The sequence below is a fragment of the Crocuta crocuta genome, unplaced genomic scaffold, assembly GCF_008692635.1.
Source record: "Crocuta crocuta isolate KB4526 unplaced genomic scaffold, BGI_CrCroc_1.0 scaffold147, whole genome shotgun sequence".
Lineage (NCBI taxonomy): Eukaryota > Metazoa > Chordata > Mammalia > Carnivora > Hyaenidae > Crocuta > Crocuta crocuta.
In genome coordinates this window covers 5,739,721-5,765,665 of record NW_027532594.1, presented here as the reverse complement: position 1 = coordinate 5,765,665, position 25,945 = coordinate 5,739,721, and the positions used below count along the sequence as shown (strand labels likewise).

The 25,945-nt window shown below is 38.4% G+C and overlaps 1 protein-coding gene across 1 annotated transcript in view; it reads right to left on the bottom strand.

Annotated features, from left to right (window-relative positions):
• Positions 1-25,945, bottom strand: part of FIG4 (FIG4 phosphoinositide 5-phosphatase) — a 133,705-nt gene that overhangs the window by 54,578 nt on the left and 53,182 nt on the right. Inside the window, exons 13-16 of the mRNA XM_077779972.1 lie at positions 25,375-25,420; positions 24,324-24,472; positions 23,213-23,379; positions 6,361-6,499 (exon numbers count right to left, since the gene is read on the bottom strand). Coding sequence (XP_077636098.1) covers positions 6,361-6,499; positions 23,213-23,379; positions 24,324-24,472; positions 25,375-25,420 — 501 coding nt within the window. The remainder of the gene's footprint in view (positions 1-6,360; positions 6,500-23,212; positions 23,380-24,323; positions 24,473-25,374; positions 25,421-25,945) is intronic.

Below are 25,945 nucleotides of genomic sequence, written 5' to 3'. Positions count from 1 at the left end.
TTCAATCATCTGGAATGAATTTCAATCTTCTGGAAATCATCAGAAATCTGTCAGAAGATTCATCTGCTGTGAGCAGAGAATCTGAAAAAAACAAACAAACCCTGAACTGCCTATTCTCTGAACACTGGATTTATTTCTAAAATCATATTCTGATAAATTGGGTATTTAGGGGGAAAATGCTATAGTAAAGTTCATGAGCGCTAGGAAGGAGAATGATGTGAAACAGTATTACCAAATATATTCAAAACACAGATTTTCAAAAGATTCCTTAAAAAAAGAGCCTATGGGGGCGCCTGGGTGGCTTAGTCGGTTAAGCGTCCGACTTTCGCTTGGGTCATGATCTCGCGGTTCGTGGGTTCGAGCCCCGCGTCGGGCTCTGTGCTGACTGCCAGCTCAGAGCCTGGAGCCTGTTTCAGCCTGTGACTCCCTCTCTCTCTGACCCTCCCCTGCTCACGCTGTCTCTCTCTCTCTCCTAGAAATAAATAAAACATTAAAAAAAAAAATTTATAAAAAAAAAAAAAAGAGCCTATGATAAAAAATGCTATAAAGATAATTTTAAATAAATGAAACCCTTTCTAAAAGTAGAATCCCAATTATGAAGAATAGGGGATATTTAAATGAAATAGGCAACAGAGAGAACTCTCCTAGAGATGGCAAGCAGAATAAATAACCAAGGATAATGGAAAAAAGGAACATAATGCCTATGAACTTGGGTTGCAGAAAGTGAGATGATAACCGGAAAGGCTCTTCAAGTTTTACTTGAGACTGAAGTTACCCTTTAGAATAGTGCTTCTCAAAATTCAGTGCACACACAAACACCTCAGGAGATCCTGTTAAAAGACAGATTCTGATTCAGTATGTGGGACCTGAGATTCTGCATGGATGACAAGTTCCCAGTGATTCCAGAGGGTCCGGTCCTCAGGCTGCTTTTTGAATAGCAAGGCTTTCGAGCATGAAAAGAACAGAGAAGAGTTATGCCTGCTGCTGGCAGATAATTTATTGTCTTTCAACATTTATCAAGCACTTACTACGTCAAATACCATTCTGTGCGTTAGAAATGCCAGGTTGAAAATAATGACTGAGAAAAGTAGAGCTACTTAATTCCACCATTGTTTCTATCTTCAACAGACATGATAAGTTTCATGCTACAAAGAGAAAAACGAGAGAAGAGAGAAGCATGTAGAGCCCAAGAGACAGAAGGAAGCATTGGAGCATCTCTTAAGAGCATTCAAGAGTCCTGGTACAGCTGGGATCAATAATCTTTACAAGAAGAGTGAAGAACGGAACTTACACTAAAAATGGGCAAATGTAGTCTCGATGCTCAAAAGTAAGAGGGTAATAGTTTCCAAAAAACTGTATACATCAGAGATTGTGATGTTAATTCTAGCAAGATAACAGAATCAAGTATTACACAGAGATGTGAGTAACCTAAAAGGATAAACGAATAACGTCTTGACTCCACATCCAAACCATAGCAATATAATCTCATTTTCTTTTCTCATGAGAATCAGACTATCAGATCAGAAGAATGAGAAAGCCTGGATTAATTAAGGTGTGTGTGCATGTGTGCATGCATGTGCATGCAGGCATAACTTCCATTTTGTAATCACATAATCTTGACAGAGGAGGAACATAAAGAAGGTATCAGCTAGTATATAAGGCAGTGCCTAAAGAATGATGCTCACAATTAGTTTATCTAAGATAAAGAAGTGAACATTATAAAGAATGTGTTTAAACTCAGAACGTACCATGGGGAGGAAAAGAATTAAGAGATAATCTTGTTTTAGTGACTTGAAACAGGCTATAGATTTTTCTTCTGAATATTATTAAACTGTAATTCCCTAAGCAAGATAAAAGTAACTTAACAATACTTTTGAAAAAGTCCAGCTCCTCTGGGTAGGTCTCAGAAGCACAGAAGCCCATGAGAAACATCCGCCCCAGGGAAGAAGAGCTGACACGAATGGAAGATGAGAGCATCTGAGAGGACTCAGTCCAGGACTGGGGGGATCTTTGTTATTTCCACCTCCACGTACATTTACTCAGAGGAAGAGTACCTGCAGCAGGGTAGAACCTGCTTTGGAACCAGGGATCAGGAGACAGAAGACTTCAGGTTGGTGCCACTTCTTCCTTTGCATAAAACAGCTAATATGCCAGCTGCTCTGTTCTTTTTCATTCCCTAGAATTACGAGTACTCAATTCCACTGGCTCACATAGGAAGGTGAGGGGGACTAAAAAAAGACTCTTTTAATTCCCCTAGCTAACTGGGGGGACCTCTGAAATAACATATGTATATACATATATATATATAGACTTCAGTAAAGCAATCATTCTTTGTGGACAAGATAGAGAAATGTGGGCAGGAGGACAATATAATTAAATGATGACAATAGAGTAAGTTACAGCCATTTAAATAAGTCCTGCCAAAAATCATGTTAAGGTGGAAGGAGTTGTCTGGTCGTGTCCCATACAGCTCTGCCATCTACCTTATTCTACTCAACATTTTTCATCGAGTATTTTTATTAGGATCAAGATGGCCAGCTGATTAAATTTGAAGAAGCTACAAAGCTACAGGTAATAGTTAATAAAAAGGATACACATTTGACCCCCTTTTTTGGAAGCAGGCATAGCACAGAGACCAAGAATGCTCAAATGAGCATACAAGAATGGTACAGATAAGGCAAGGTATCAGGACATGTTAAAGACACTTGGGAGTTCTAATAGACAGGAAGCTCAGAGAATCAACATTATGCTGGCATTGCTGAAAACAGCTAACGCAATCTTAGACTTGATAATATACACGGAGTATCCAGGACAAGAGGAGTAACGGCTCCAATGGTCCCACGATATTTGGCACAAACCAGATCAAACTCTGACCATTACTGAACCTAGGTCTGGATACCACAGTTTAAAAAGAATATTGACATCAACTAGAATCCATAAGAGGAGAGCATTCTGAATCCCAAAGAGACTTAAAATCCAGCATGTGAGGAGCAGCTGAAGACAATGGGGCTACTTCACCTGGAGAAGAAGAGATGTTGAGAAGGTGTGAACTTCAAGTTTTTAAAAGACTATCAAGTGGGTAGTGAAATGGTGTTCTGAAGTTCTCAGCTGGCTGAACTAAAATTAAGTAGTTAAGTTACAGAGCAGCAGATCTCAGCATGATAGGAGGAAGAATTGTGTAAGTCAACTGTCTGAAAAGAACTGCCCCTTCAACCAGACACATCCAGGAGAACAAACCAGGACTAGTCACACACAGGCCAGAGGGCCTCTCCTGGGGAGACACCAAGGGAGCTCACAAACCAGTGACTAGAGCCAGGAAACTTCTCAACTCTGAGTCAATGAAGTAATTAACGCTTAATATCTAAAAACATCTTGGGACATGATAAACACTAATTCAATAAATAGCATCTTAGATGATGTATCTCCTATTAACCTAATGCGGAACAAAGCTTCCTTTAATGATTCTAGGCAGATCAGTGAATGTGAGATTTCTGAATAACAGAAGTAGTTACCTCAAGAGAACCTGGTCTGGATGAACTCTAGTCAGAGCTAGGTTTATTCTCCCTTCCCTTATCATTCAATAAAAATATATCAGAATAATTCAGTAAACAGAGTATAAAATACAGGATGGTCACCAAGTTTGGAAACATAAGCAAATACATATAAAGTGTTTATTGATGTTATATTATAATAAGTGATAAAATATTATTATCTAAATTTCCGGATTTTAATGTCACCCTGTATGATTTTTAATAAATGTTAATACCAGGGAATGTAATCTCCTTAAAGAACAGTAACAGTACTAACATCTATTGGATTTCTTATGGGCTAAGCATTTATACTACCTCATCTGATGCTCAGAAACATGTACAAGTTAGATAGTGCTATTATCTCTACTTCACTGATAATGGCAACTGAGACTTAGGCCAGTTATGTAACTTGCCCACAATCACAGGTTTTAACTGGAGGCTATCTGCCCAGAGCCTGGCAGCCTCGGAATTGTGCTTATTCTGTGTCAGACTCAGTACTCAAGAGTTCTCATGCATTTTCTCGCTGAATCCTCAGAATGACCCTGTGAGGTGTGCATGGTCACCTCCATTTTACAGATGAGCAGAAAGGGTTTCCAGAGTTTAAGGAACAGGTCTGAGGTCATACATTTGCAGAAATTCTAAATCGGCCCTGCCCAGCCCTGAAGTCCACACTCTCACCCAGTTGACTGCTTCTGGCTAAACTGTTCCTTTTATTTGAGGATTATAATACTGATTTAACTGTCACCAAAATAACCAGTATAGGTGGGTGACAGTGGAAAGTCCAAATAAAACACTGAAATTTATCTTACAGTCTTTGTAAGTACTGTTTGTGAGCAGTAGCTACTGCTGATAACGTAACCTGATTTTTGGAATTTTGACAATCTGAGGGGAAAAAACCCACAAAAACAGGAGACCAAACCAATGGAGAGATATAGTATCTACTTTGATAAAACCTTCTTTTCAGTGGCAGACTTGCGGCTGGTTCTTGTTGAATCATCTAACTAGCTAAATGATCTCAGTCAGTCAAGACACATTCTCTCTGCAACCTCAGTTTCCCTTTTTTTATATATAGAAAATGTAACAGCAGCTTCCTTTGTTGCTATAAATAAGCTCCATCACCGCCTGCTTTAGTGATCAGTTATGTAACTCAAAGTGAGCACATAGTTTAATGTACACTTGTAATACTCTAGCTAATTTCTGCGGTAGAAAGTTGAGTTTTGGTTGCTCCCAAGTTGTGTGTTAATAGTTTTAGTACTGGAGGGGTGCCTGGGTGGCCCAGTTGGTTAAGTGTCCGACTTTGGTTCAGATCTTGATCTCACGGGTTCATGGGTTCGAGCCCCACATCAGGCTATTCGTTGATAGCTGGGAGCCTGGAGCCTGCTTCGGATTCTGCGTCTCCCTTTTGCTCTGTCCCTCCCCCTCTTGTGCTCTCTGTCTCTCTCTCAAAAATAAATATTTTATTAAAATAGCTTTACTACATGAAGGTAATTTAAAATTTCAGGAAATCACCCACATTTACCCATAATCAATTGCATCACCAAAGCTAAATATGGGTATTTACATTCATCTCTCACCAAATAAATGTAATTAGTTCCTAATTTTTTGTTTAGCAGCAAAAATTCAGAGGCAATCATTTATTAATAGTAAATTTAATGTGAACACCAGCAGTGCTTTATTTATAGGGAAAGTAAGCTCAAATAAGAAGTTGGTTATTCCAATAATATGCACTTACATGAACAAATTTGAAAAACAAATTCTGACACATCCCTAATATTTTAAACAGTCCTGAAGCAACAGAGAATTTGGTAATAGCTGTAACATCAGCACTTGCTAATTCACCAGTTGTCTGTGGTCTGGCGACATAATTAGCAGACCCCTGTAGTGTTCGGGAAGCCCGGCTACACAAAGTAAGGGCTATAGTAAATTGAAGCTGTAAGAGAAAAGCATTATGAGAGAACTTGATGTTGTAGGCCCTTGAACAGAATGTACTATCTCCTACCTCATATGTATGAATTCTCTTGCTCATGTGGCAAAATGGATTATATTAGTACATGATGCCTAGATTACAACCATGAAAACAGTCTTCTCATTAAACCCTCACCATGACTCTGCGAGGTGTGTCCCATCATCTACATTTGCAGATGAGGAAAATGAGACTGGGAGAGGTTAAATAACTAATGCAAGGTCACATGATGACAGAGAGTCAACCTGACCCTGAGGCCACACCACGGGGTGTCCTGTCAAAACACCTCAGGTAAACACTTAATTTCTTTTGAGAATATTAATATCGATTTAATGGTCATCAAAATAACCCGAAAGGGCCTACTGACTCTAGAAAGCCCTGAGGAAAATGGGTGATAAGAGTGGTATCTGTCACTAGAGTCACTATTCTAGTTTCCTGTCTTCACCAGCATCACCCAAGAGCTGGTTAGGCTTCCTGAAGAGAAGAACATTGGAACACCAGAACATTGGAATTCCAAAGTGATGCTCACTTGAAAAACCGAATATTAACTCCTTACGTGTGAGGGTTCTTCAGAGTTCGGAAGGAAGCAGTCGGAAATAATGCTGATGGTTTGCTTTAGTGGAGTTACAACTTACACTCAATGATGAAGTTCTGAAACTTTCTATCTTACGAAAAATGCAAACCACCAGTAATTAATGACAAGTTCCCAAACCTGCTATGAGGACACCAATAATACTGAATTCCTCACTGCAAATATAGTGAGACTGACTACTTTAGCCTATGTGATTATTTCTCAAAAAGGAAAGTATATCATATTCAAAGTAACATCCAATCTGAGTTTACATAAAAGACAGGGAAGAAAAATACCTTCTTCTTGTTGGTAAAAGTCTCATCGTATTTTTATGATGCAAATAAAAATCTGTTGGGAGTTCCCAGAGATGAGGTTTCCCTTCAGTGGGATGAAAAACTCCCAGGAACAGATTAATGGAATCTTGTCTATCAGCATCTAAAAAACAAAAATAGGCATTTCAGGAAATCCAGTACTGAAATATATAAGACAGGAGAATGTTTTCTCAGGAGGATAAGGGCACAATTGTGATTTCATAACACATATCTTTGAAAACAACAATATTTATACTCCAAAAGTCATACACAAACCCAAAAATCTAAAGCAGTCACCAAGATTTTGGGCAGAATGAAAATCTTGCTTCAAAATGCCTTTCTGTTCCACCCTTTTCATAATATAGAGGAGAGAGAACACAAACTGCTTCTTGAGTTTTGAGAGACTCTTAAAAGTGTTTAAGAACTGCCATAATACCATAGTTATTTTATTTTTAGGATAAGAACATATTTTCACCGTTTATTATTCTACCTGAAACAAATACATCTTCATTTTATTACAAAGACAAGGAGAGATGTCAGAAACAAACAAGATGGCCCAATTGCTATCCATATTCTGTTGTACAACCTTGAACAAGTTAGTTTGCATGTTTCCACTTTTATTTTTTTATTTAATTTTTCTTAAATAGTTTATTGTCAAGTTGGTTTCCATATAATACCCAGTGCTCATCCAAACAAATGCCCTCCTCCATGCCCATCACCCCCCTACCCCATTCCCCACCCCCATCAGCCCTCAGTTTGTTCTCAGAATTCAAGAGTCTCTCTCTTGAATGCTGACAAAAACTGAGGACTGCTGGATGTGGGGGGGAGGAGGGATGGGCATGGAGGAGGGCATTTGTTTGGATGAGCACTGGGTATTATATGGAAACCAACTTGACAATAAACTATTTGTAAAAAAAAAAAAAAAAAGGATTCAAGAGTTTCTCATGGTTTGCCTCCCTTCCTCTCCCCAACTATTTTTCCCCTTCTTCTCCCCCATGGTCCTCCATTAAATTCCTCCTAATCCACCTATACATGCAAACATATGGTATCTGACCTTCTCTGCCTGACTTATTTTGCTCAGTATAACACCCTCTAGTTTCATTTATGTTGCTACAAATAGCAGATTTCATTCTTTCTCATTGCTATGTACTATTCCATCGTATAGATAAACCACATCCTCTTGATCCCTTCATCAGTTGATGGACACTTAGGCTCTTTCCATGTTTTGGCTGTTCTTGAGAGTGCTGCTATGAACATTGGTGTACATGTGCCCCTATGCATCAGCACTCCTGTATCCCCGGGGTAAATTCCTAGCAGTGCTATTGCTGGGTCATAGAGGAGCTCTATTGCTAATTTTTAAAGGAACCTCCACACTGTTTTCCAGAGGGACTGCACCAGTTTACATTCCCACCAACAGTGTAGGTGGATGCCCGTTTCTCCACATCCTCGTCAGCATCTATAGTCTCCTGATTTGTTCATCTTAGCCGTTCTGACTGGTGTGAGATGGTATCTCTGTGTGGTTTTGATTTTTATTTCCCTGATGATGAGTGATGTTGAGCATCGTTTCATGTGTCTGTTGGCCATCTGGATGTCCTCTTTGGAGAAGTGTCTGTTCATATCTTCTGCCCATTTCTTCACTGGATTGTTTGTTTTTTTGGTGTGGAGTTTGGTGAGTTCCCTATAGATATTGGATACTAGCCCTTTATCTGATATGTCATTTGCCAACTATCTTTTCCCATTCCATCAGTTGCCTATTAGTTTTATTGTCCTTTGCCGTGCAGAAACTTTTTATCTTGATGAGGTTCCAACAGTTCATTTTTGCTCTTGATTCCCTTGCCTTTGGGGATGTGTCAAGTAAGAAATTGCTGCGGTTGAGAACAAGGGGGTTGTTTCCTGCTTTCTTCTTTAGCGTTTTGATAGTTTCCTGTCTCACATTCAGGTCCTTTATCCGTTTTGAGTTATTTTTGTGTATGGTGTGAGAAAATGACCTAGTTTCATTCTTCTGCATGTTGCTGTCCACTTCTCCCAGCACCATCTGTTAAAGAAGCTGTCTTTTTTCCATTGGATACTCGTTCCTGCTTTGTCAAATATTAGTTGGCCATACATTTGTGGGTCCAATTTTGAGTTCTCTATTCTATTCCATTGGCCTATGTGTCTGTTTTTGCGCCAATACCATACACTCTTGATGATTACAGCTTTGTAGTAGAGGCTAAAGTCTAGGATTGTGATGCCTCCCATTTTGGTTTTCTTCTTCAATATTACTTTGGCTATTCGGGGTCTTTTGTGGTTCCATACAAATTTTAGGATAGTTTGTTTTAGCTTTGAGAAGAATGCTGGTGCAATTTTGATTGGGATTGCATTGAATGTGTAATAATGGGTAATAATGACATTTTAACAATATTCATTCTTCTGATCCATGAGCGTGGAATTTTTTCCATTTCCTGTGTCTTGTTCAATTTCCTTTGTAAGTTTTCATCATACAGATCTCCTATATCTTTGATTAGGCTTATTCCTAGGTATTTTATGGGTTTTTGTACAATTGTGAATGGGATCAGTTTCTTGATTTCTCTTTCTGTTGCTTCATTATTGGTGTATAAAAATATAACTGATTTCTGTACGTTGATTTTGTATCCTGCGACTTTGCCGAATTCATGGATCAGTTCTAGTAGGTTTCTGGTGGAGTCTGTCGGGTTTTCGATATAGAGTATCATGTCATCTGCCAAAAGTGAAAGTTTGACTTCTTCTTTGCCAATTCTGATGCCTTTGATTTCCTTCTGTTGTCTGATTGCTGATGCTAAGACTTCCAGCACTATGTTAAACAACAGTGGTGAGAGTGGACATCCCTGTCGTGTTCCTGATCTCAGGGGGAAAGCTCTCGGTTTTCCCCCATTGAGGATGATGTTAGCTGAGGGCTTCTCACAGATGGCTTTTATGATGTTTATGTAAGTTCCTTCTATCCCGACTTTTTCGAGGGTCTTTATTAAGAAGGGATGCTGTATTTTGTCAAATGCTTTTTCTGCATCTATCGACAGGATCATACGGTTTTTATCTTTTCTTTTGTTGATGTGATGGATCACAATTGATTTGCAAATACTGAACCAGCCCTGTAACCCAGGGATGAATCCCACTTGATCACAGCGGATAATTANTGTGTTTAGGAATTTGTCCTTTTCTTCCAGTTTGTTGGCATATAATTTTTCATAATTATTCCCTGATAATTGCTTGTATTTCTGAGGGGTTAGTTGTAATAAGTCCATTTTCATTCATGATTTTGTCTATTTGGGTGCTCTCTCTTTTCTTTTTGAGAAGCCTGGCTAGAGGTTTGTCAATTTTGTTTATTTTTCAAAAAACCAACTCTTGGTTTCATTGATCTGTTCAATTGTTTTTTGTTTTTTGTTTTTGGATTCTATATTGTTTATTTCTGCTCTGATTTTTATTATTTCTCTTCTCCTACTGGGTTTGGGGTGCTCTTGTTGCTCTCCGTCTAGTTCCTTTAGGTGCACCGTTAGATTTTGTACTTGCGCTTTTTCTAATTTCTTGAAGTAGGCCTGGAGTGCAATGTACTTTCCTCTTAGGACTGCCTTTGCCACATCCCATAGAGTTTGAATTGCTGTATTTTCATTTTCATTTGTTTCCATATTTTTTTTAATTTCTTCTCTAATTGCCTGATTGGCCCATTCATTCTTTAGTAGGGTGTTCGTTAACCTCCATGTTTTTGGAGGTTTTCCAGCCTTTTTCCTGTGGTTGATTTCAAGTTTCACAGCATTGTGATCTGAAAGTGTGCATGGTATGATCTCAATTCTTTTATATTTATTGAGGGCTGCTTTATGTCTCAGTATGTGATCTTGGAGAATGTGCCATGCACACTTGAGAAGAAAGTGAATTCCATGGCCTCAGGATGTAGAGTTCTAAATATATCTGTCAAATCCACCTGGTCCAATGTGTCTTTCAAGTCCATTGTTTCTTTAGTGATTTTCTGTCTAGTTGACCTATCCATTGCTGTAAATGGAGTATTAAGGTCCCCTGCTATTAGCACATTCTTATCTATAAGATTGTTTCTGTTTGTGACTGTTTTATGTATTTGGGTGCTCCCATATTCAGTGCATAGACATTTATAACTGTTAGATCTTCCTGATGGATAGATCCTGTAATTATTATATAATGCCCTTCTTCATTCCTTGTTACTGCCTTTACTTTAAAGTCCAGTTTGTCTGGACATTGTGTTCTTTGTGGGATTCATGCTTCTGGTGGCATCTCTGGTACCTTGTGTTCCTTGCAACATTTCCCTCAGAGAGTCCACCTCAGGATTTCTTGTAGGGCTGGTTTATTGGTGACAAATTCTTTCAATTTTTGTTTATTTTGGAAGACTTTTATCTCTCCTTCTATTCTGACTGACAGATTGCTGGATAGAGGATTCTTGGCTGCATATTTTTTCTGTTCATTGCATTGAAGATTTCCTGCCATTCCTTCTGGCCTGCCAAGTTTCAGTAGATAGGTCTGTCACCACTCTGATAGGTTTCCCTGTGTATGTTAGGGCCCTTTTATCTCTAGCTGCTTTCAGAATTCTCTCTTTGTCCTTATATTTTGCCAGTTTCACTATGATATGTCAGGCAGAAGATCAATTCAAGTTACATCTGAGGGGAGTTCTCTGCCTCTTGGATTTCAACGTCTGTTTCCTTCTCCAGCTTGGGGAAGTTCTCAGTTGTAATTTGTTCAAGGACTCCTTCAGCGCCTTTCCCTCTTTCTTCTTCTGGAATTCCTATGATAAGGATATTGTTCTTTTTGATTGTATCACTCAGAGCTCGAACTCTCCTTTCGTGTCTCTGGATCAGTTTATCTCTTTTTCTTGGCTTCCTCTTTTGCTGTAATTGTGTCTTCTAATTTACCTATTCTCCTCTCTGCCTCTCCAATCTGTGCACTGGACGCCTCCATTTTATTATGCACCTCATTTACAGCATTTATTAATTCATCACAACTATTTTTAAGATCCATAGTCTTTGTAGCAATAGTTTCTCTGATGTCTTCCATGCCTTTTTCAAGCACAGCGATTAATTTTATGACTACTGTTCTAAATTCTTGTTCAGTTATGTTGCTTGTATCTGTTTTGAGCAGTTCTTTAGCTGTCCTTTTTTCCTGGAATTTCCTTAGAGGAGTGTTCTTCCGTTTCATCATTTTGGCTAGCTTTCTGTCTCTTGTTAGTTTTAAAAGCTTGTTATGCACTCTGCACCTGCGAGTACTGCTGAATTAAAGAAGGCTCTTTGACTGTCCAGGGCCTGTCCATTCAGGAAGTGTTCTTTGGATGGTGTCCCTTGGTCTCTCTTGTTGAGACTTTGGTTATTTTATTTCCCTACTCGTAGTGGTATTGGGGACTCTCCACCATGTGTACTTTGGGTTGCTTCTTGAGGTAGTCCTATAAGATTGTTTTCTCAGCAGAGTCTGTCTCCTTTTCCTCCCAAACTCCTGTGGTTCTGTAAGGGTTCCTATGGCTTCAGGCCTTCTCCGTTTGAGAGATGGGGGTGAGTGAAATGTACAGAGCTCCCTACCTCTCCCCTATCTTGCCCCTTCTGCATGTTTCCACTTTTAATCTTTAAAAAGGTACCCACTCTTTCTTTAGCAGAGGCAATGCTTAACACATTTTCTGTCCCCCTCAGCTGTGGGCCTGGTCCATTCTCTCCTGTGTTTGATAATGAAGGCAAAGCGGGCAGATAGGTAACAGCCTCATTCTAACTATTCAACCACCCCCAAATTACTAACTTACGTATGCACATATATTGTTATTCCTTTCCTTTTCTAATTATATTTTGGTAAAAATGATGATAAGCATTAAAGGGTCTCAATGAAGCACCCTTCCCATTCTGCACTGGCGTCCTTCATTCTTTCTCCTCATTTCCTTCTTTCCATTCTTATCTTGGAGCCCTGTATATTCGAGTTTGGGGCAGACAGCCACAATATAAATAATAACCTCTTTCTGAAAATGAGCACAGAACTAAAAAGATAGCCCAGTAGAAAAGATTGCTTTAGAAACAAGATAATATTACCATAAAATCAATCTTCCAACAGCTATAATGAACACAGATATCTCTGAAATTAGCAACACTGTTCTCATTGGACTATTTGGTCATTTCTGCAAAAGCAATAAATGAAATATGGTACATGAAACATGTATTCCTGTTCTTAGTATTTTGACAGGAAGTGTTCCATTAAATCAGCATTTACCTTTCAGGCCAAAAGTAATATATGAAAGGGACATGTTTATATGCTGAATATATTTGAAGACTTTTTGCCACTTTTGAGAGAAAACAAGTATTAAATGATGCAGACATTACCGCCCCAATTTGCACCCTCTTTACACAGGACAAAAGTAAACAAGCTGCTTTTAGAGTAATTACATTCTTTATGCTTCTTGAATAGCCTTGATGGCACTTAATAACTCACACTATGCAGGACCTGAAAATATCTTAATACTATCTAGAGAAGCTTTCCATTTTTCAGCTGTGTTTTCAAGGAGTCTTTCTCCTTTAAACCGGATAGTTGCTTCCTTTAATTTTTAGCAAGTATGATAAAATGTGAGATGCGAGAAACATAACCAAATAAAAGATATGCCTTCAAAGGATCATAATGAAGACTTGTTGGCTGTGCTGCTGCTGCTATAACTTAAAATATATCTATGGTGTACATAGTCACTAAGGACTCTAAGACTAGTTTAATGAGCCTCAGGTTCTTTTCCTGCCTACTTTTGACTGCAAATAAGACAATCACCCTCAGGAAGACAGTAGTTCTTTGGATATGGATAGGAGCTTAAAACAGGTAGGTAGGGGTTGTTATCCGCAACTACAGAGTTGAATAACAAGAGGACAATGATTACCAACTTTTGTACTCAATCAGGCTTTAGAGGAAAAAAGAGTAAGACACCGTTCAACTCCACTCCAACAGCTAAACACTAACCAGTTTTATTATGTATGTATGAAACAGATGGGGCTTGAATATAACAATCCTTTTAAATTATTTTCAATAGCAAAAAATATCTTGGAACTAGAATATTTATTATTCTAATATTAAATTAAGTTTGTAATGAAGTGGCCTCTGAAATTAGTAATGGAAAGGAACGTTATTCAATAAATAGTACCGTGTAATTATTGCAGGGGAAGGGACAATAAAATTGGATCCCTACTTCATACTATTTCTTGAAATAAATACCAATTAAATGTGAGAAAGACAGAGATCAACACTCTAATAGAAAAAGAGAAACATGCACTTTTGAAAGAAGCAGAAGTGGACAATGAACATACCAAAATTCAACTTCACTAGTTATCCAACAAATGCAAAGTAAAACAATATACGATTTTCTACCAATTTAAGCTGGCAAATACTTATCAGAATGGGCACTCCCATACTCTGCTGAGGGAACATTAACTGCTCTACAGTATCCATTCTCTAAGGCAACTTGGCAACACAAGTATTCCCTGCTTTCTGAAAGTTTGCATTATGCCTCTTTGCTTAGGAAAAACTTACATTTAGTGCCTGTTTATGCTAACAGAAACATCTGAAGAGGATTTTAACTTTTATTAAAATAGCTGTTACTGTACTAATGTAGGTCCTTCCGAAAAGCAAAGCGGTGTAACTCAGACTTTTGCAAAGTGGGGGATACTCTTTGCTTTATGCTGTTTCAGCTTACCCAAGTTTTCATGGGAACATTCTACTTTCCCTGAAATATCCAAACTCTCTGACCTAATATGCTTCTGAAATTTTCATAACATCAAAAATATGCAAAAAAAAAAAAAAAAGAGTATATGTTTAAAAGGAACCTAAATGCAAAAGAATAGTAACAACTAAGCTATGATGTTTCTAAAGGACAGACTGCATATGGCTATGAAAAATCATGTTGCAGAAGAATATTTAAGGTCATAAAGATTACTCACATTATCTAAAAGGGCAAATGCAGAATATAAATATTACATGTATGGAAGAGTCATGTTCTCATAAATATGAACAAGTGGCTATCTTTGGAAGGTGAAGATTATATGATTTGATTGTGAGTTATTCTGTACTTTCTATAATTATGGAAATGATTATGTAAGTATTCTGTACTTTCTATAAATTTCTTTTTATAATTATGGAAGTAATTATAATTACAAAAAGAACTACCATTCATTCATTCATTCATTCATTCAAGAACCTACTATGTATTGGGGAAACAGTAATATACAATACTGACTCTGGCTCTGGGTGGGGCTCATATTCCAATTGGCAAACAAAAATATATACAAGTAAATAATGCATAAGGTACATTCTGGGGATGTAAGTTCTATGAAGACACTGAAAGAGAGTGACATGGGAGTGAAGGGAGGGGACAGAGCCACTGAAATTGGGTAATCAGGACAGGGGTAAAGGCTGAAATGTCTGAGGAAGTAACATTTGAATGGTAAAAATGAGAAAGAGGTGGTCACACAAAGCTCTGGGGGCTTTGTGCTCAAGCAGAAGAACACATGGACACAAAGGCCTGACAGGGGAACAAACTTGGCAGCTCCAGGAACAAAAAGAAGGCCAGAGAGGGTGGAGGGCAGTGGACTAGGGAAACAGCCAAATTAGAGACAGAAGGGGCCAGGCCACACAACGCCTTGCAGGTTATGGTAAAAAGTTTTATTCTATTTGAAAGAGGGGAAGTGATGCTGTCTGACTTCAGTTTTGAAAAGATCCCTCTGGCTGCTGTTTAGAGCAGCAGCAGAAGCAGGGAGCCAGGATGTGGATCAGGAGGTACCTTAGTGTTCAGACTGCCTGCACCAGCATGGCAGCAGTCAGGAGGAAACACAACAGAAGGACTGGCAATGTATTTTGGAGGTGAGATGAGAGTTGCCGAGAGATGGGACTGGGGCAGGGGGGATAAGTAAGGAAAATAAAGCAATCAGGGATGATTCCTAGGCTTCTGAACTGAGCAATGGGTGCTGGAGTGGGAAAACCAAGTGGAGAAACATGTTTGCGTCAGAGTCAAGAGTCTCTGTCTCAAAAATGATCAGTTTGAGATTCTTACTGGATATCTGTGGTAGTCCATTTTTTGCAGAGTTAGAATAAACAATTCTACCTTTGTATGGAACCACAAAAGACCCCAAATAGCCAAAGTAATGTTGAAAAAGAAAACCAAATCAGGAGGCATCACAATTCTGGACTTCAAGCTGTATTACAAAGCTATAATCATCAAGACAGTTTGGTACTGGCACAAAAACACATACACAGATAATTGTAACAGAATACAGAACCCAGAAATGGATCCACAAATGTATGGCCAACTAATTTTCAACAAAGCAGGAAAGAATATCCAATGGAAAAAAGACAATATCTTCGGCAAATGGTGCTTGGTAAACTGGACGGCGACATGCAAAAGAATGAAACTGGAATGAAACTTCTTACACCATACCCAAAAAATAAATTCAAAATGGATTAAACACTTAATGGGAGACAGGAAACCATCAAAATCCTAGGGGAGATCACTAGCAGCAACCTCTTTGACCTTGGCCACAGCAACTTCTTACTAGACACATCACCAGAGGCAAGGTATACGAAAGCAAAAATGAATGATTAGGACTTCATCAAGATAAAAAGCTCTACTACACAGCAAAGGAAATAATTCAACAAAACTAAAAGGCAACCAACAGAATGGGAGAAGATATTTGCAAATGACATATGGATAAAAGGTTAGTATCCAAAATCTATAAAGAACTTACCAAACTCAACACCCCAAAAACAAATAATCCAGTGAAGAACTGGGCAGAAGACATGAATAGACACTTTTGCAAAGAAGACATCCAGATGGCAAACAGACATATGAAAAGATGTTCAACATTACTCATCACCAGGGAAATATAAATCAAAACCATGATGAGATTCCACCTCACACCTGTCAGAATGGCTAAAATGAACAACACAAGTACAATAAGCATTGATGAGGATGTGGAGAAAGGGGAACCCTCTTGCACAGTTGGTGGCAATGTACACCGTGCAGCCACTCTGGAGAAAAATATGAGGGTTCCTCAAAAAATTAAAAGTAGAAATACCTTATGATCCAGCAACTGCACTATTAGGTATTTATTCACAGGATAAAAAGTACACATTTAAAGGGGTACATACACCCCAATGTTTATATTTATAGCAGCTCTATCAACAACAGCTGAACTATGGAGAGAACCCAAATGTCCATCAACTGATAAATGGATAAAGAAGATGTGGTATGTAGGTGTGCACGCACACACACACACACTGGAATATTACTCAGCAATCAAAAAGAATGAAATCTTGCCATTTGCAAAGATGTGGATGGAACTAGAGCATATTATGCTAAGTGAAATAAATCAGTTAGAGAAAGACAAATACCATATGATTTCACTTATATGTGGAATTTAAGAAACAAAACAGATGAACATATAGGAAGTGGCAGAAGAGGAGAGAGGGAAACAAACCACAAGAGACTCTTAATGATAGAAAACAAACTGAGGGTTGATGGAGGCAGGTGGGTGGGAAGTGGGCTAGATGGGTGATAGGCATTAAGGACAGACTTTTTGGGATGAGCACTGGGCATTGTATGTAACTTATGAATCACTGAATTCTACTTCTGAAACCAATATTGCACTGTATGTTGACTAAAATTTAAATTATAAATAAATAAATAATAAATTTTAAAAAAGATATCCATGGTAGTAAAAAATCTGGCCCGCAAGACCTTTTCTCTCTAATGTCACATCCATAAATATTTTATATCACATGGCAAAGGGGACTTTGCAGATGCAACTGAGGTTACTAATCACTGACATCAAGATAGGACAATTATCCTGTATTATATGTGGGTGGGTCTGTTTTAATCAAATAAATCCTTCAAAGGCAGAAGAGAGAGTATAAAGGAAGGCAGAAAGATTAGAAGCACAAGAAGGACTCAGTGTACTGTTGTTAACTCTGAAGACATAGTAGGCCACAAGTCAGCCAACAGCGAGGAAGGACACAAAGCGACTTCAGTCCTTTAACTGCATGGGATTCTGCCATCAACCTGAATGAGCCTGGAAGCCTCCAGGTAAGAACCCAGGTTCCTGACACCGACATAATTTGACTTCATTGTGTTCATTTTTACTTCAGTCTTTGACCCTGTAAGCGGAGAACACAGCTGACTAATGCTGTGCCCAGCCTTCTGACCCACAGAAACTGTGAGATAATAAATGGGTGTTGTTTTAAGACACGAATTTTGTGGTAATTTCTTATAGAACCTACAGAAACCTAATACGATATTCAAGAAGAGATGTTAGCTAGGTCAGCTTTTGGATAAACGAGTCTGGAGCTCAGCTCAACAAAGAAGTCAAGGTTAGAGATATAGAAGTCTATGTCAAATGCATGGTACTTATGAGCTAGATGAGATGCCCCTAGGGTAAAAGTGCAGAAAGAAAGAAGAGGGTTTAGAAATTGGGCAGGAGACATCAAGAGGGAGACTAAGTGAGATATTAGAGAGAGGTGAGTTTCAAGAAAGAAGGAGTGGTCAACTGTGATCAAAGCTGGTGACAGGCCCCATATGATGAAGGCAGAAAAGTGACCATTGGTTTGGCAATACAGAGACTGCTGGTGATTTTGAAAAGCACAGGTTCAGTGGCATGACAGGGCAGATGCCCAGTGAACAGGAAGAGAGAACAGGATATAAGAAGAAACAGGCATGCAGATAACTAGAGAGGTTTTGCTTAGGAACACAAAGAAAAAGGAGTGTAGCTGGAGGGGGGGTGGAAGGGACACAGGAGTGAGGATGGAAGGAAAAGTCAAATGGAAAATACTGAGGAATGCTTTCATGCTAGCGGAAATGAAACAGTAGAGGGGGGAAATGGATAATGTGCAGCAATGAGAATATAGATACAGGGATAGCACGAAAGGATGGGATTCAAAGTCTGGTGGAGGGGTTGGCCTAAGATGGGACAGGGCGACTCCAACCACTGTAATACAATACAGAGACTATAGATGCAGGTAAGGACAGCTCTACATTGGGTGGTAAGATGAAGAGGGAGTTCACATCAACGTCAAGTTCTCAGGGGAGTAAGAAGCAAGGTCACCAGCTGAGACTGGGGTATTGTAGGTTTTAGGAAAAAAAAAATGGTACGAAATGGTCATTTTAGAAAGTGGTCCTTTCCAAATGTTCAATCCCCTAGAACGAGCATACAAGAGAAATAGAATAGGACTGGCAGGCTGTTCTGAGTGTCCTTTGGAGCACTGCAGTCAGTTTAAACTAAGAGTAATTAGTGGCAATTTTCTTTTGCCATGTTTAACTGCTTTGGTTGCAGAAAAGGTGAATACGTATTAATGTTATTTAAAATGTTATTAAAACAGGGGCCCCTTAAAATTAAAACAAAAACAAAAACAAAAAAAACAGGGGCCCCTGGGTGGCTCAGTTGGTTAAGTGTCCGACTTTGGCTCAGGTCATGACCTCGTGGTTCATGGGTTCGAGCCCCACGTTGGGCTCTGTGCTGACAATTAGCTCACAGCCTGGAGCCTGTTTTGGATTCTGTGTCTTCCTCTCTCTCTGACCCTACCCTGCTCACACTGTCTCTCTCTCTCAGAAATAAATAAAACATTTAAAAAAAATGTTATTAAAATAAAATTTTTTGCCAAGTGTCTTCTTCATGCTATAGCCAAACACAGATTTTTTACCCTACACCTTAGGAGGATGACCTTAGAAGACTGTCTCACTAGTCTTGATAAACTAAAATGTTCTCCCTTTCATGGCCCTGTTCCAATGGTGAGCAGAAAGGGAAGGAAACTGTTCCACTACTTTACAACACAATCATAATGCTGTGTGATGCTACTTCCACATGTTTTCCATGTGTGGTAGGCTTTTCAGTCTTTACCTTGTGAACTTTTTTTTTTTTTCAAAATCTGTTTGAGAAGGATTTTCAATGGAAGGATTCTGATTTTCACCCAGGCATGTGCGCGCATGCATGCACACACACACACATACATGCACACACTAATTTTAAATTACACATATGTGCATGTCTGTATATATTTATGCATGTCTACAGCAGATCTGTTATTAACTGCTGAAGGTATCATATATCTTCTTTCTTATAATAGGATTTATTTTATTTTGGTGGGGGGGGCATGAGAGAGTATATGCATGCAAGTGGGGGAGGGGCACAGGGAGAGGGAAGGAGAGAATCTCCAGCAGGCTCCATGCCCAGTGCAGAGCCTGATGCAGGGCTCAATCCCACAACTGAGAGATCATAACCTGGGGCGAAATCAAGAGTTGGACACTTAACTGGAAGTTGAACCACTTAGCTGGATACTTAATTGACTGAGCCACCTACCCTCTTATAATAGGATTTAAACTCAACACGCTTCAGCAAGAAAATTGAGCTTACCAAAGTAAATGTTAAAAAAAACCCCAAAAACCAAAACCAAAACCAAACATTAGAAGGAGCTTAACAAGGTCCTTCAGATAGTTATAATGATAAAACTCTTCCTAACATCTGAAGGGAGTATCTAGGTATCTCTTCTTCTCTTATTGGCATTCTCCAACTGCTGATGTAACCACCTATGTTAGAAACCAAAGGCACTTCCTTTTTTTTTTTATGATCATGGAGGATTTTATTATTTTCTATAGTATAAGGTGCTTATTTTGTAATGTGTTTTTCTCTTTTAAAGAAAAAGTAATCATTAGTGAATGCGTTGGTAATTATCTATTATCAGAATGAGACATGCTTATCTACAAAATCTTTCCTCCCTTCTTTTGAATAAACCACCATTAGCGAATATTGCTGGTACTAAAAAAACAGTTAGTATTTCATAGTGTTCTCTATTCTTAGCATATCTTTGCTGTATTTTTTTTCTCTTGAATGCTGAGAACAAACTGAGGGCTGGTGGGGGTGATTGAGAGGGGAAGGGGGATGATGGGCATGGGGGAGGGCACTTGTTGGGAAAAGCACTGGGTTTTATATGGAAATCAACTATTTAACAAAGGCACTTCTTAAATACAAAGCTCAGAGCAAGCCTCAGGAACAGTTTTTAAAATGAGTTTGAGGGGAACCTGGGTGGCTCAGTTGGTTGAGTGTCCAACTTTGGCTTGGGTCATGATCTCATGGTTCATGAGTTCAGGCCCCATGTCAGGCTCTGTGCTGACAGCTCAGAGCCTGGATCCTGCTTCGGATTCTGTGTTCCCCTGTCTGTCTGCCCTTCCCCTGCCACACCACACCAGTGCTGTGTGTGTGTCTCTCTCTCTCAAAATAAACAAACATTAAGAAAAATTTAAAAAATAGTAATAAAATGAGCCTGAAAGAGACTCAGGTGGGTTGCCCATATAGCATCAATCTGTCTATATAAACCAACAATAAAATTCCTAACAACCTAGGGCAACAAAAGTAAAAATAAACAAATGGGACTACATCAAACTAAAAAGCTTTTGCACAGTGAAGGAAACCATCAATAAATGAAAAGACAATCTACTGAATGGGAGAAGATATTTGCAAATGATATACCCAATAAGGGGATAATATTCAAAATATATAAAGAATTCACACAGTTCAAAATCAAAAAAAACGAAACAACTGATAAAAAAACAAGCAAACAATTAGGGTGCCTGGGTGGCTCATCTGGTTAAATGTCCATCTGACTCTTGATCTTGGCTCAAGTCATGATCTCATGGTTCACGAGTTTGACCCTTGCCCTGGGCTCTGCGGTGACAACATGGCACCTGCTTGGGATTCTCTCCTCTCTTTTTCTCTCTCTCTTTCTGTGCCTACCCCACTTGCTCTCTCTCTCAAAATAAACTTAAAAAACAACACCACAATTGATTAAAAATGGGCAGAAGATCTGAAGAGACACTTCTCCTAAGAAGGCATACAGATGGCCAACAGGCACAAGAAAAGATACTCAACATCACTAATCACCAGGGAATGCAAATCAGAAACACAATGAAATGTCACTTCACATCTGTCAGAATGGCTATTATCAAAAAAACAAGAAGTAACAAGTGTTGGCGAGGAATCAGGGAAAAGGGAACCCTTGTGTGCTGTTGGTGGGAATGCAAAATGGTGCAGCCACTGTGGAAAACAGTGCAAAGGTTCCTCAAAAAGTTAAAACAAGAACTACCATATGATCTAGCAATTCCACTCCTAGGTATCTATTCAAAGAAAACAAAAACACTGGTTCAAACAAAAAGATGCACCCCTATGTTCATCGGAGCATTACAAACAGCCAAGATAGTGAAGTTGAACTTTCTTTCATATATTTGGAATCCATTGCATTTCATTCCCTATGAACCATACATTTCATTTGCCCATTTTTTCTCATAAACTATTTGTTTCTTTATTTTGGCTTATTACATCTAAAGGAAATATTGGCTCTTGACATCTAAAGGAAATTAGCATTTGATGGTAGGTTTTGAAATTTCTCCATAGCTTATCTTTTGACTTAATTTGCTCTTTGTCTGTCTACATAAAATTTTTTTGGTAATGAGAGGAAAAAATTCCTAACAACTTAGTTTCAAGCATCTTCCTGCCCATCCCAGAAGAATAACATAAGGAAGTTAAGTTTTGTAAAGTTATCTTGAGTGCTTTAAAGAGAATGGTTCTATAAATGCACTGTCCTTATATAATATCCATTGTAATTTTAAAATAAGTTGTACACCCCAATGACACCATGCTTCTCAAAATAAAGTCTGTTTTAGCCACATTATTCATAAAATAATTGTTTTCATAGCAGTTCCTCTTTCAGTTGTGTACAACTTTATCTTTTCATTACCATCTTCTATCTTTTACTAGTTTTTAAATCTTGCACAGCTACACGTTCATTCTCTCTGGCCCCTAGTCTTATTAAAAAACGCTTTACTTGGTCCTTATGTATCAATAATGATTCCTATTACAGGGACAATGATGACAGAGTTCAGAAGAGTGGATGCTCCCTTTCCATCAGAGCAGTTTTCAATCTTTTCCATGGTAACCCACCCCCAAAGAGATAGGTGCATATTGCCACACAACTTACATAAGTGTTACAGGTTGAACTGTGTCCCCCTCCCCCCCCAAAACATACAGTAAAGCCTTAAGCCCTGAGACCCGTGAATGTGACCTTATTTGGAAGTTGAGTCTTTGCCGATATAACCCAATTAAGATGCAGTCAGTCTGGGGGAGCTTGGTTAAGTGGTTGGTTAAGCGACCAACTTCGGCTCAGGTCATGATATCATGGTTCATGAGTTTGAGCCCTGTGTTGGACTCTGTCCTGACGGCTCAGAGCCTGGAGCCTGCTTTGGATTCTGTGTCTCCTTTTCTCTGCCCCTTTACCCCACCCCCTCAAAAATAAATAAACATTAAACATTTTTTTAAAAAAGATGCAGTCACTCTAGAGTAGGGTGGTCCCTAACCCAATATGACTAGTGTCCTTACAAGAAGAAAGGGACTCACAGAAAAGAAAAAGAAAAAAAAAAAAAAGAAGAAGAAAGGGACTCACAGGGAACGTGCCATGAAGACACAGACACAAGGGGAAAATGTCAGGCGATGTCAGAGGCAGAAGTTAAAGTGCTATACTAGCAAGCCATGAAACTCCAGAAATCATCAGAAGCTGAGAAGCAAGTAAGGATCCTCCCCTGGAGCCTTCAGAGAGAGGGAGCACGACCCTGCCCATTCCCTGATTTTGGACTTCTAGCCTCCAGAACTGTGAGACAATAAATTTCTGTTGTTGAGCACCTTCTAAGTGAGATTCTATTTTATTTAAACTTCTAAAATATTTAATTTTGATTTCACTTAGCCAGATTGCTTAAAAAGGGAAAATGCATAAGAAGAAAAATGCACATCAGGTAAAGTTGTAGAAATGCTTATTATCCCACAATTACCTGAAAAAGCATTGCTGTAGTATCTAGACAGGGTCTGCATGATGTCTTTTGAGTGCTGGGTCCATGGTGCTATCTTTCTGTAGGTTTTGACACGGTGAACAAGTTGAGAACCACCATACTGAAGGGACAGGGTATCCCCATGATCTTCATAGAGTTCCTCAAATAACCTAAATTAAAGAAAAACAAACATTAAAAAATTTTATTACCAAAAGCGTTACACACATTGTTCACTTAGCCACCTAAATTCCTAAGAGCCTTTCAAGTAGACTCTTGATGATAAATGTACATGCAAAATATACACTATAGTAATAATCTAAAGAGTAACAAAATAAAAAAAAACACTAAAAGGAAATAGGAGAACCAAAAACATAACCCACCAAAGCCAGACTACGGTGGTTCTAACCTTACTGAAAGACTTCTAACTTTTTTAGGCTGCCAGATCAATTTATCTCCCACAGCAGAAATTTCTACCTTTCTGAAAAAAGGACATGCTCTTGTCACAGAGAGACAAACTGTATTCTTTCCTAAAAACATGTGTTTGAAACTTGTATTTCTTCCTGTGCCTGTTAAAATTTTCAGTGCAGTGATATCTGTGGATTTGGCCATTTGGAAGCTGATCAACAGAGCCTTTATGACTCCATCAGATGGCCAATAACAAACATCATTATATTTTCAAGAAATAGCACCTCATGTAGTGCCATGGATCCAATAAGCAGTGACGACACAGTAATCCTTAATGAAGAATCCATCTTTCATATGCCTTATATTTTTAATTCCAAATGTATGAAGGTACATCACTTTTTCTAACGCAGTCTGAATTTGCTTTTTTCTTTTTTAATCCACTAGTTTATATTTATCTAAAGTACTTTGGATTTATCTAAAGAGCATAGTATTTATTGATAATTAACACCAACAAAAAAAATAAAAACCATGGCAGTAACACACAGGTCTTTAATAGGAATAGTTATTACAGAATTAATTTGAATAATGTCTTTTGGCAACATGATTTTTGAGACGCTAAATGAAGAAACAAGTTCATAGAATTCCTTATTATTAATCAGTTTTGCTTTCCATCATTACCAGCATTCAAAAGGCAGAAAAGAAGATTTACCTAACTGCGTCTGTATCAAACTGTAGATTAGGCTTGTCAATCAGTCCCAAGGAGTACAGCTGATAAGCTAGAGCACATTTTCCCACCATAAACTGTGCCGTGTTGGTGCGGTCTAAACAGTCCACACAATTGGTTCGAAGAACACCAGTCTAAAGAGAAATACCATAAGACTTTCCAACCAGTATTCAGTGACCAAAACTGCTTGTATACCACTTTAGATTTCTTTTGTTAAAAAAGAGAAGAAAAGCTGTAGGCAGGGTATTATTCCTGCACAAATAATGAAGAACATTATAAAAGGTTACATTTGCTACTCAATATTGCTGCAATGGCATTATTATACCTTCTAGTCGATATTTGAATTTTCTTCTTGAGATTAAGATAAAACAGAGAGCTAACATTTTTCACATGTACCAATTAGCAAAATACGTGCTTTTCCCCTGATATCTCTCTTTTATTGTACAAACCAAATATTCAGTGGTTGAGGCCATATCTTTATCAAAGCATAATTAATNTAATGAAGAACATTATAAAAGGTTACATTTGCTACTCAATATTGCTGCAATGGCATTATTATACCTTCTAGTCGATATTTGAATTTTCTTCTTGAGATTAAGATAAAACAGAGAGCTAACATTTTTCACATGTACCAATTAGCAAAATACGTGCTTTTCCCCTGATATCTCTCTTTTATTGTACAAACCAAATATTCAGTGGTTGGGGCCATATCTTTATCAAAGCATAATTAATATATATATAGTGATTGTATCTGGCTCATTTTCCAAAGTGATTCTAACTTATTCTTTTCCCATTTATGTTTCGATTTCCAATAATAAAATTTATAACATTCAAGAAAAAAATCCACGGGCCATTATTATTTTAGTTGCACATCATTTGTTAAGAGTTAAATATTAGCAGTAAGGCTTTTAAAAATCATTCTCAAATGATCAATAATTTTGCATTAAATAAGAAGCATATCTCTCTCCACAACTGCTTTCAGAAAACATCATACACTGCGAATACAGGTTCTATTCATTATTAGTATTATCTATACCTGCAGGCGACCAGTGGGAATCACACATCCTCCTAGTTCATTCCACCTGTGTTTAAAAATAGATGCTTTAAAAAAATTTTAACAGTATAATCTATATTCATTTCTGGTATTAGCTCTTTATACAAAGAATCAAAGAATCAAAGTAATAGGGCTGAATGCTCCAGAATAATCAGCTGATTCCGCTTACTTTCATTCTTTCTGGTGAGTATGCAAATGACCACAATGCAAGTTTTATCCATGCTCTCTCTCCTCACAGAGAACCCAGGGAAGCCCAGGAAGGAAGCAACTTAACTCGCCCCAGTGTCTCACAACTTGGGCATTTATCACCCATGTTCAACCCGGAGCCCTCTTGCTTTAATTTAAGCCTATTTCCTATTTGGTCTCTACAGACATGCATAGTAATTGCAGGGGATCTTTCTAATAAAATCTTCCAAGCCTTTTCCTCCTTCCCTCAATGCTAAGATTCTCCACCACCTCTAGCTTTTCTTTGTGGAGCTTTGTTACATTCCTTTGGTTGGTTGGTTGTTCCTTCCTTATTACTTTCCTTCCTACTGATTTTCTCGTGTACTAA